The sequence below is a fragment of the Lepus europaeus genome, chromosome 8 (genome assembly GCF_033115175.1).
Source record: "Lepus europaeus isolate LE1 chromosome 8, mLepTim1.pri, whole genome shotgun sequence".
NCBI classification, from domain to species: Eukaryota; Metazoa; Chordata; class Mammalia; order Lagomorpha; family Leporidae; genus Lepus; species Lepus europaeus.
The window spans coordinates 75,668,720-75,681,826 of NC_084834.1; the positions used below are offsets into that span (position 1 = coordinate 75,668,720).

Genomic DNA, 13,107 nt, shown 5'->3' on the forward strand with positions numbered 1-13,107 from the left:
CGGGAGAAGCACCATGCTTCACTCTTATTTCCACAAACAGCTGGTAAGATGTCTTTAGGACAGACTAGAGCAAGTTATTCATCAGAATTGTTCCCAAAGTATTATAAAGTTCACGCTTCCTTAGAAAATTTTACTTTCATCTTTCTTATCTGTCAAAATATCATAGTTTTAACTTTCCAAGATTTGGAAAGGCATATTACTTTAATTTTCAGGGAGAAAAATATTAAAACATGTATAAACACACACATGCATTGTTGACTCTAGTAGTTGATTCTCTGTCCAATCTTGGCTGACTTGTTAGTAGTATTTGAAAGTTGACTATTATATAAACTTTATAATATCTAATAGGCTTTTCAAATGTAATATATCTAAAATAAATCTACTGATCTTACTGGAAGCTCATTCTTCATATAATATTCCTCATTTTTAATAAATGGCAATTAATTCCTCTACTTCAACTGTCAACATTATTAGAGATATCAGTAAGTACTCATTTTTTTTCTTATACTGCAAAAGAATCAGCAAATCTTCTTGATTCTACTTGACAATACTGGCATATTTCAAATTTGAGCACTTCTAATTGTCTTTGCTGCTGTTGTCCCAAGCTGGACTGCTATTTTTCTACAGTCTATCATTTTGATTGCTGGAGTAGTCTCCAATCAGTTCTCATCTCTCCTGTCCTTGCTGTGCATAGCCTTTTATCAATACAGGTAAGATTCTGTCCAATTTAAATCAGAACACATCACATCTGTCCAAAGAATTCATTTTAAAAAAATGATTTGTGTATTTGAAAGACAGAAGGGAAGACAGAGAGGAGAGACAGAGAGAGATCTGCTAACTGTAGGTTCACTTCCAAAATAGCCACACCAAGCAGGACTGGGCTTGGCCCAAGCCAGAATCCTGAAACTCTATCCTGGTCTCCCAAATGGGTGGCAGGGGCCCAAGTACTTGCACCATCTTCCCATGCTTTTCTAGTACAGTAATTGGAAACTAGATAAGAATTAGAGGGCCTGGCATGTGAACTGGTTCTCCCATATAGGATGCCTATGTCACAAGCAGCGTTCTAAGAATTCTCCAATGACTTTCTTTTTTCCAAATCCTCTATCCTTAGCATTGCCTGGAAGGCACTACAGATTCTGGTTAGTTACCATTCTGACACCATCTATTACTGCTCTCTTTCTCCTTCATTTGCTCTGCTTCAGTGACATTGAACAATTTGCTATTTTTTGAAAATGGGAATACCACTTCAGGGCCTTTGCACTTTCTGTGCTGTTTTTTCTTACTGGAAACTTTCCTTCTAGATACTAAAGGACTTGTCTCACCTTTCCCCTCCTCCCTTTCTTCCCCCTCAACCAACTCCCAGCCCCATTTCCTCCCTTTTGTAGAGATCCTTGGTGCCTAGCCAGACCCTTCTCAACTCCTTGCAATGCAAAGGGCAAAGCAGAAGAGCTGCACAGGGCAGCTAAGAAACAGATAAGGGGAAAAATTCCCTGAGACTTCAAAGAGCCCCCACCTCCTCCCCTGGATAGTGGTAAATTCCCTCCTTAACCGGATAAAAACCTGAATTCAAAACATGCCTGGCAGTCAGTCTCTTGGCAAGAACAGACTGTGCCAACCTCTTTGCTCCCAACAAAGCAACCTGTCTCTGCTGAAGTCGGTCTCCATCTCCTTTATCTGTCTCTCCTTTTTGGGAGAAATGGCCAGAACCCTGAGCTATTCCAGACCTAACAGATACCTACGTATCTTTTTCCTTCATAGTTTTCAGGTTGTAACCAAAAGGTCTCCTTAGTAAGTACTTTCCAGACTACTCACTTCAAAATTATACCCCCAATTCCTCCCACACACCATTCTACACAGATGGTTCTTTCTATTTGTTCTTGACTTTAAATAATGCCCATGTGACATATTATGTATCTTGTTTATGCATTTGTAGTGTTTTTGCATTAATGTAGTAGACTTGGTCTGCTTTGAATTTCCAGAATTTCATAACAATTCATAGTACCTAATGGGTACTCAGTAAATATTCATTGAATTAATGTCAATACACTGATTTGCTAAACTAAAATTAGAAAGTCTATTGGTTTTCTGGCTCAGCTGAGAGTTGATTAATTTATTGCAGACAAATCTAAAATTTAGCCTTCAACTGGTACCATCTATTTTTCTTTAATACTACATATTTTTAGAACCAAGGAAATATGGTCATAACCTTTACTTTTTTACATCACAAAGAAAGTTTTGCTGCATAAGAAAAGATGAAAAGCAAATCATATTGCTCAGGCTCAGAGGTATATTTGATGAACACTCTGTCTGATTTTAAATACGCATGTGTTATTTCCACATGCAGTCAAGTTCTAGAAAGGCCCGCACATAAATTTAAAATTGAAGTGATGCTATGTTATTAATAGAAAAGTATGTACCCAGTCTACATGGGATTATATTAAATACCCTCTTCTATCTCAAGCATCAAGAGTGATTAAAATTCAAAGCCAATTAATAAAGAATTTCAAAGAACCATATTTTTCCAATGAAATTTTATTTCATTTGTCTCACATATTTTCCTTTGGAAAGGACAATGCCATTGTGTTTATTTCATGAGGCCCACTCTCTAAAGCTGTGATGCCAATACTGATTGCTTTAATTAGCATTTGTGATTAATTTTGCACTCTGAGATCGCATTTCCTCTTGACCAGCAGGCATGTAAGTGGCAGCTCTAGACTACTCTGTTCTATGCAAGCTAATCGGTTTCAAAAGGGCCCGGAAAAAAAAGACTCAAGTTTAGAAGGTTTTTGAGAAATTAGATGTCTAAGAATTATGAAAGCTTAAACTTCCACAGAGCTTTAAAGATCATTTAGCTACCAAATGTAGGGGACGTGACCCTTAGTAGGATATAAGAGACCTACAACATTAGACACAAATATATCACAAATAATGAGTTATCTATTTAGAATGAGATACTGTTTCCAATTAATGAATATACAAATTATTTAATGATATATTAATGATATTTATTGGAGAAGAACTATAAGCACAGCCATGCTATTTCCTTCTATGATTGTCATGAGTGCCTTGTTACCTGTGAGAGTGTCCAATTAATTTTAACATAAGGATCATAAACATCACTAACTACCGAACCATAGTCAATCAAAATCCTGTTGTTGCTTGTCCTCATATTCTGTGGTTGCCTTACTAGTAGCTATGGCTTTTGACACAATGAAAAAAAAAAAAAGAGCCAAAGTCATATGAATAATTCTGAAATATAGATTTGTGGTGCTGAATTTACCATTGTGACTGTTATTTGTATACTCTTATGATGAGGACAATGGGCAATGGACTTTGACTATAAACTCAGGGGCCTGACCTAGATCTGTGGAGTATTTTTAGAAAAGTAAGGAAAATAAATATTGCAATATAACCCTCATGTAGGAAAGAAATTATGACACCTGGTCAAAGGCTAAGACTTTCCTCTGGGATAAGAGATGTGACTTCTACTGTTCTGCTGTTGCCAGGACACACTGCCTTCTTGAATTTATCAAAGGAGCCATTATTCTGAAAACATTTTTAAGCAATAAGTTGTTTTGGTTGTATTTATTTATTTATTTATCTGATAGGCAGAGTTAGACAGTGAGAGACAGAGAGAAAGGTCTTCCTTCTGTTGGTTCACTCCCCAAATGGCCACTAGAGTTGGCACTGCACCATCTCAGGTGCTTCCTCCTGGTCTCCCATGCAGGTGCAGGGCCCACACGCTTGGGCCATCCTTCACTGCCTTCCTGGGCCACAGCAGAGAGCTGGACTGGAAAAGGAGCAACCGGGACAGAATCTGGCACCCTGACCGGGACTAGAACCCAGGGTGCCGGCGCCGGGCCTAGTGAGCCGTGGCGCTGGCCAGCAATAAGTTGTTTTAAAATACTGATTATTTAATTGGGAGAAGTAAAGAAGTAAAATAGATCTTGGAATACAAATAACATATATATATAAGAAATGTCTTCCTTTTTAAATGAGAATATAGCACTAAATCATGAAGATCATAAACTGTACCTATTCCAGAAATTGAAAACATAAAACACATTATATATTTGTATTACAAAATCTCTGCTTTTCTTAGACATTAGGGCTAATTTCACTTGCTGTGATATAAAAATGACAATGCAATTATATGTGTGTTTAAGATGAAAAGAACGCTCAAGGACAACCTATGTGATTCGCTCATCTTGCTTTCCCCAGTGATGCTTCCTTCCTGTCACCCACAACTACACTCCTGTGACACTTGCTACACAGTGGTCTGACATTGGTGCTTCTGTTTCCTTGTGTATGGTGGCAGAGAAGTGGGTAAGGTCACAAGAAAACATTTTAGGATTATGTCTTGCACATAAAGAGAGATTGCAGATACTGGTAGCTGCTCTAGAAATTTTATGAAAATATGAATCATTTATTACATAGCAACACACTGAGAAAACAGCAGCTGTGACTTCTGTGAATGGTCTCCCTAAGAATTACAAATGGGGTTTTCGCTCAACTGTTAAACTGAACTAATACCATTTCAGGGAGAGGGAGATTACTCTAAGTAGTTTCACATACCGGGCTTAATGGCCATGAGAAATGTCTTTCCTAATGGTCATTCTACTGATGTACAGCCAAATGAGGGATTTCTTATGTTAACATCTTACAGTTATAAAATGAATTTGGAAAAATTAATACTATATTTTCTCCAGAGTGAATTTAGCTGTCTCATGTTTGTTGCATTAAGCATATAACCTGGGAGACAATGTATAAAGAAATACATACTTAAAAATCCAGTATTTTCTCAGAATAACAAAGTAGGCAAAAATACAGAAACCCCTGTAATTTAAAATACCTGCCATTAAGCTGTGTTTCTGTTTTGTGGGGTCTCTACAAGCATTTCTTGTGTATTTCACTAAAATACTATATCAAATACTAAAATTTTAAAAGCAGATACAGTCCTTTCATAAACAAGTATGAAAAAATAACAAGTAACAAGAGTATTGACTCCAGAAATCAGAGCTTACATGTGTTCTGTGTCTTCCCACATCTGCATATCCAGTTCTTTTCACACAGATGCATAGTTCATATCTCTCCATTAAATTCTTCTTATTTGAAATCCTGCTCATTTATTTTCAGTTGATTTGAAAGACAGAGAGGTAGTAATAGATCTTCCATCTGCTGTTTCACTCCCCGAATGCCCTCAATAGCCAAGCCAAACCCTAGACTAGGACAAACCCAGATCTCCATTTGGGTCTTCCACGTGACTAGCAGGAATCCTAGTACTTGATCCATTTCCTGCTTTCTCTGCACATTAGCAGAAATGTTGATTTGAAAATGGAACTGGGCACTCTGATATAGGGCACAGGCTTCCCAAGTGGCCATTTAACTGCTGCACCAAATTGCCACCACTGAAATCCTATTATTTATCTTCTTTTCCACACAGATTGTAGATGATCATAATTGCTCCAATTATGACATTGCCATCTATTTCAGGGTCTTTAAAAACTTATGTAGAAGTTTTGGACATTTTTATTTTAGCAATTTCATCGTTGGCAGAGATATCTGCTATTATTTCATTTATTATGAACAAGTTTAGCAGCAATGAGGCTTTCAGTTGTCTGAGGTACTATGCTCACTGAGCAGAAGCCATCAAGGGACTTCAGCCCCAAGCACTCATGATTTAGGGAGAGAGATGATTGCATATTTTCCCCTTTTACTGACATACCCTTTTACCATTGAATGCAGATGTGATCCTAGTCAGGAATTGAATCCATGTGCTTCCCCTAAAATCCTGTAATTATTTTTCACCAGACAAGTCTTTGAATTCCAACCAGAAATGACTGTGGGGTGCTTCATTAGACATTGTTTTATCTAAGTAAAATATGCTATGATCTGGGTTAAAATATCAATTTACTTGCTGCCAAATTGTTTTGAGGGGAAAAATGTCTTATGTACTGGTTACTACAAGTTATTTTGTGAAAATCAAAATAATGACAAAAATACTTAAAATTTCAATGTAAAAATATTTCCCAATTTAATGCAGGCTGTTTTGTGAATGTGGGGATGTTTTTTTCTTTGTTTCCTTGGCTCTAATGCTTACCAGTGAATTCTTTTCATATAGTGTAAGATTTAAGGGTATCTGTATACAAACACATATGTATCTATAAAACATAGTACTAGAATGCAAATATTGAAGATGAATGATGAAATACATGTTAATAGTATTCAACTTCAAGAAAACAAAACGATGCAGTTTTAAAAAATCATTAAATGGAAAAGAGTAGGCCTTAGATGAGAAATCCAGTGCTGCCTGATTAGCATGTAGCCACAAGCAAGTGACATTGTCCTTGATGTTTAATTTCCTGATAAAATGAAAGTAAAAATGTCCAATGCATTCAGATTGGTATAAGAATCAATGTGAAAGTGCCTACCACAAACAATAAAAACTACACATGTATATGTAAAGCATATACGAAGGTGCTGGAAAAAGTCTGTTGAAGTGAAGTGAAAAGGTGTTCATTTTGGTACACACATTTCTGAAGTCTGTGCATGTTTTTTTCGTCATGCATGTTTTGAAGACATCTCATTTATATATACTTTAAACATGCTCATTCAGAGAGATACAAAAAGAGCCAGTGTGATTGATGGTGAGATCTAAACTTCATATGAATAACAATAAAAAGAAAATAAAGTGAATGCAATGTCATTTTTGTGGATCTTTCTGTATTTAATGTTTTCCTACTTATTTAATCAAATCTCACAAGAATGTGTAGGTAATTATTTTTTTTCTCAAGGATACAAACTTGGTTTTTGATGGTTAGGTTTGAATCTGTTCAATAACTATGGTTCTATGAGTAGTAGAAGATTAAAAATTTTACAAAGAAGGGACAGAATTAAGGATGTTTGCATAAGATACTGAGAGGTACAGAGTTAGGGCATCATAAGTAGGTTTGAAAACTTGGGGAAAAAAAAAATCTTGTAATAACTGCTTTGGTGCCTTTAACGGGATTTTTAGACTGCTAAGTAACTCCAGAAGCGTCATTGAAACTTGGATTTGTAATGCATGCAGCCAGATGCAGTTATGTGGTTACAGTTTCTTCAATTCTAGCAGAACATCAATATTGAACCCAAGCCAGAATTCTGAAATTCAGTATAGTCTGGCCTATTACAAATAGATACTGTAGATAGGAGTTGGACTATTTGCTTATGAATAATCAAAAACACAATGTTGAAATAAACACTGAGTAATTGAGATCAAATACATCCTTAAATTATATAGTTGCCTTCTACCCTATTAACCAGTAAATATGTGCTGAGCACCTGCTATGCACCTGGCAGTGGAGGGGAGGGGAATCCATTACCCACATGAACTTATAGAATTGTAATGAAGAAAAACTACATAGTAAAAGCTGTGCATTCTGCCATTTAAACTGAGCCATATACTACTAGTATGTATTAGATGACACTATTTACGTTAGAGCAAAGCAGTACATATAAAGTATTGAGTGAGAAATTTTTTAAAGGATAGAAAAAAATACCATTGCTGGCCAACAGGGGAGGATGTATATTTCTTATATATTTATACATTGCCATAATTATTTTGTGACAGATAAAATGATGGAGTTGGATGGGTAGCAGACTTGAAATAGAGGGAAATTTTGCTCACATTATGTAGTTTAAAACTTATATTCTTTGTTGTCCATTTAATCTTCAGAAGGCAAGATACAGTTTGTTTTCAATATTTCATGCATTTTTTTAATTTAGAATATACATTGCAAAATACTGAGCATTAATAGTGTTATTTGCTATTTGGAATGGTTTCTGCTTTCCTTCTACAAAACAAGTGTGAATTTAAAAAACAAATCTTTCCCTTTTGATCCATATAGCTCTCATATTAATTCTTAGAGACAATGTCAGAAACTGAAAAATGTGCAGGTACATGACAGATTTTCTGGATAATAGAAATATATGGCATCATTATCTAGTAATTGTATGGAAAACTTGAAAGAAGCATAGGTTCTAGTTAAATAACTTTACCGATACTAGAAAGATATTTATTCATAATGAACAAACTATATTAGATTATATATAAATTATCAACATCTAAAAGGAAAACAAAGTCATAAAAAATAAAGCATAGGGATTTCAGATTCCTTGTCTTCCTCCCCCCTCTTTCTCACCCTCTTTCTCTTCTGTATAGTAAATAATGATATGCCATTTGGTTTATGAATGCTTGTTCATGCTTTTGATTTTCCGTATTTTTCTAAAATCATGATTTTTTTCCTTCTACTAACTTTATTCAGTATGAGCCAACTCACTGCACCTTTACTCTCTGTGAGATCCTAGAATGGAAAATGTTTCATTGATGGGGGATTAAGAATAACTGAAAAAATTAAGTCAGTTGAGTGAAAAATATGTTGAAACTTAAAGATATTTCTTAAGTTCAGAAATGTGTCCCAGTGTTGAACTGTAAGCCTTTAACCTGGAAGATAGCTGTTCCTTTTTAACTCTTCTTAAACAACAATATATGGAAGTCTGAATGCCTACATGACAATCTTAGATTTGTCAGAATGTTATTATAATACTAAAGCCATATAAATATTATTAAAGAAAGACGTATTTCACTAGTATAATGAGTTTCCACAGTTTTTCTTCTATCAGGCTCATAAATAATTGTAAAATGACATAGCTACATAATTTAAAATAAATAGTGCCAACATGTTGAAGGGCTGGCACTGTCACAGCGGGTTAAGATACCTCTTGTGTTACCAGCATCTCATATAAGCACAGATTTGAGTCCTGGTTGCCACTCCACTTCCAATCCAGCTGCCAGCCAATGAGCCTGGAAACACAATAGAGGATGGCCCAAGCGCCTGGGCCCTTGTCACATAAAGGGGAGACCTGGATGGTGTCCAGGGCTCCTGGCTTCTACTGGCCCAGTTTCAGCTGTTGCAGCCACATGGGAAGTGAACCAGTGGATGTGAGATATCTCCATCTCTCCTTGTAACTCTGTCTCAATCAATCAATCAATCTTTTAAAAACACACACAATATTTGACTATTTGGCATATTTTCCCTAAAATTATATGATTTCTGAATGTATTTTAAGTCAAATTGATAGTCAGAAGAATAATTCATAGGATAAATCACCAATAAACACTTTCCTGTGTGTATCACAACCTAATACATATTTCCTTCCTCACACATTTGAAAAAAGCTTCTGGTAGCTTGAAAAATTCCTGTATTTAAAACTGTCCACAGCCATTAAAATGCATGCACAGATCTTTTGTACCTTGTAACAGCCACAATCACTTCCTTATTGACAGCCTAGTATTCACAAAATAATTGATATCTATCCTATGTGTAATACAATGTCTACCTTAGACATTCTTGCAAAATATATATAGAGAATATATAACATTATTTAACAAAGTCCATGGAATGATTATCAAGAATAACTGGCATTTGAATGCTCCCACTACAAAAGAGTGAATAGCTACCTAGAGACAATGTAACAGTTGACTTACACCAGAGCTATTGTTCCAGGGGCAGACACATCAATATCCAAGATATTTAAAAGAAAACATCACATCCATCAACTCTCACCTCCTAAACCTTCTACTTAGTTTCATATATGCTGTCATCATTACAGACTGCTTTTTTATTTATGGAGCACATGCAGTTTTCAGGGGCTGAATCTGTCATACCCCAAATCTTCACCACATAGCAAGAAGTGAAAGCATCATTTCATGAAAATCAGGGTTTGCCTTATTTAGGAAGTAACCCAGATTGCTGAGAACTCTAGAGGAAAATTTAACATAAGATGTAGACAGTAGGGTGGCAAAGAATTATAAGATAGGCGCCCGGGATGTTCTGAATAACAGTATTATGGGAAAATTTCTAAAGCTGAATTGGCTCATTTACTTCAAGAGTTGGATGCCATGTTGCTTTGACAGTGACTACATATGGTGGCTAATTATAAAATGAATGCATTCACTGAATAAACTATACACATTAAACATTAGTGTATATGAGAACATTATATATATATGAAAATCACTATCTAAAATTCTTCCTGGAATGAAAACAATGCTTATATCTGATTTGAGAGACACAGATAAAAAATTAATGGCTCATCAATTTTATCACAAAACTTCATGTTCTGTATTTATTTTAAATCTGGACAAAATATAAGCTATTTTAATTCCAATTTGTAGATGATAGATATTCTGTTCTGGCAACAATTTTTGCAATTTTTTTTTAATGGAGAAAGTTTTATTGGGTATCAGTTAGCTGTCTGGAAATCATAAATACCAATGACCCTTTAGAAGCTCAAGATTAGATTGACTTAAACTGATAATCAGAAGAAATGCTGAAATAAATAGAAGCTACTTGCAGCATTTCAGTGTCTATATTAACAGTGCATTGGCAATGAATGTTATTTCTGAGTATCCCAAGGTAAATTTTGATATATTCACCAGAATATTATTGTTCTACTATATTTTCCTAAGAGATATCAGAGCTATAATTCACTATCTGGAAAAAAATGTATATACTTTTCTTACAAACAGATAACAATTGCTTTTCTAAATTTGAATATGAAAGCACAAAGTATGTTTTGTGTACTGAAATATTATCCCCTATTAAATTCTTCCTTTGGGAATTCCTATAAAGCAAACGTCCTTTGAAGTATGTTCTGAAATTCAGGGTTTCCATTTAAATAATAAGTCACTGAGACTATCCAGTCAGTAAGAATTGTGTAAGAGGAACAAATTTAAGCAATATGAGCTGATTTTTTACTAGGCAGACTTTTTGAACTACTGTCAACATATAGTCCTATAACCTAATAACTACTGATCTGCTTTCATGTGCCTAATAGTGTGAATGAAGGTAACAGGCATTCACCTCCTTCTTACCATCTCTTCTCCATATCAAACAAGGTACATAGAAGCTAGAAAGGCCAGATGAGTTCCAAAAATAGATAGTTCGTGGTGGGAAATGAGTCATAGTTGGTTTATGACCATATTAAAAATGGTTGACTGATTTTGCAAAATGCTTTTGACGACAATGGACAACTCAGGACCAAGAGACACCAGAAACCAGCTGTGTAGTAACATTATTTCCAAGAAAGCAAAACACATGCATGCATGTGTATATACACATTTATGAAGAGTTTTAGAAATATAATGAAGAAAAACTTACTGAGAAGTCTTCAAAGATTTTCTTGAGTTCCTTATGACCACACCTTTCAGCAATTTGTGCTGGGTCTGAACCTTCCTTATTTTTCACCTGAGATGCCCAAGTTGCTCCTGAACATTGAAGCAAATGAACAGCCAGGTTCTTTAAACCAAATTTTGCTGCACAGTGAAGAAGAGTTGGAAGATCTTCGAAATGAGTATCTGTAAGCATAAGGAGTAGTACGATTTAAAGTGCATTTATTGTATCTACAGTTACATAAAAAAGTCAAACATAATCTCAACCTGAAAGTAATTCTCACAAACCAGAGCACGCCTTCAGTGTAAGTCTAGAAAAAAGAAACCATCAATGTCTTTAGTGATGTAGAATCTTCCTGTCTTTTCTAATTCCTATCTTAAATATAAACTAATATTCTCACTGGCATTAATGCTCCACTCTTATCTGTGGGTTAAGGTCAGAGAGTCACATCAACTTCTTAAATGTAAAACAAAGCACAATAAAACAAAAACATTATATTGGAATAATTCCTTTTGAATACACTCTGACATTGGGTACACCCTACAACACAAAATTCTGTAATTTATAAAACCACTTTGAGTTTTCCATTGCCAGGTTTAGTTTACTTCCTTCTGAAGATGAAATAAACATGAAGTTACTGAAGAAAATTTATTTTTTTTATTTTTTCATTTATTAAACTTTTATTTAATGAATATAAATTTCCAAAGTACAGTTTATGGGTTACAATGGCTTCCCCCCTCCCATAACTTCCCTCCCGCCTGCAACCCTCCCCTTTCCCGCTCCCTCTTCCCTTCCATTCACATCAAGATTCATTTTCAATTCTCTTTATATACAGAAGATCAGTTTAGTATATATTAAGTAAAGATTTCAACAGTTTGCCCCATATAGCAACACAAAGTGAAAAAACTACCGTTGGAGTACTAGTTATAGCATTAAATAACAGTGTACAGCACATTAAAGACAGAGATCCTACATAATATTTTTTTTTTAAAAATTAATTAATTTTCTATGCCATTTCCAATTTAACACCAGGTTGTTTTTTTTCATTTCCAATTATCTTTATATACAGAAGATCGATTCAGTATATAATTAATAAAGACCTCATCAGTTTGTACCCACACAGAAACACAAAGTGTAAAAATACTGTTTCAGTACTAGTTATAGCATCACTTCACATTAGACAACACATTAAGGACAGATCCCACATGGGGTGCAAGTACACAGTGACTCCTGCTGCTTACTTAACAATTTGACACTACTGTTCATGGCATCAGTAATCTCCCTAGGCTCCAGTCATGAGTTGTCAGGGCCATGGAAGCCTTTAGAGTTCGCTGACTTTGATCTTATTCCAATAATTTATATTAGATTTCTATATGAAATTTTTCTTTCAAGAAATAATTGGAATGGAAAACACAGATAAGCACTTTTGTAAGCAACTTCGTTTTGGAAATTCCCATCACAGTTTTATAACTTTCATATGAATGATTTAGAGTTTGAATTTCATAACTACCATTATCAATTAAAACATATTAATTATTTAAAATATGATTGGGGCTTGCTCTGCAGCATAGCGGGTTAACGCCCTGGCCTGTATGCTTCCAACCTGGCTGCTCCACTTCTGATACAGCTCTCTGCTATGGCCTGGAAAGGCAGTGGAAGATGCCCCAAGTCCTTGGGCCCCTGCACTGCGTGGGAGACCCAGAAAAAGCTCCTGGCTCCTGGCTTTGGATCTGCACAGCTCTGGCCATTGTGGCCAATTGGGGAGTGAACTATCGGATGGAAAACCTCTCTCTCTCTCTGCCTCTCCTCTCTCTGTGTAACTATGACTTTCAAATAAATAAATAAATCTTTAAAAAAATAAAAGATAATTAAAGTAATCTGTTATGATAATGAG

The 13,107-nt window shown here is 35.2% G+C and overlaps 1 protein-coding gene across 1 annotated transcript in view; it reads right to left on the minus strand.

The window, feature by feature from the left end:
• Nucleotides 1-13,107, minus strand: part of BANK1 (B cell scaffold protein with ankyrin repeats 1) — a 313,671-nt gene that overhangs the window by 162,021 nt on the left and 138,543 nt on the right. Inside the window, exon 8 of the mRNA XM_062198907.1 lies at nt 11,202-11,398. Coding sequence (XP_062054891.1) covers nt 11,202-11,398 — 197 coding nt within the window. The remainder of the gene's footprint in view (nt 1-11,201; nt 11,399-13,107) is intronic.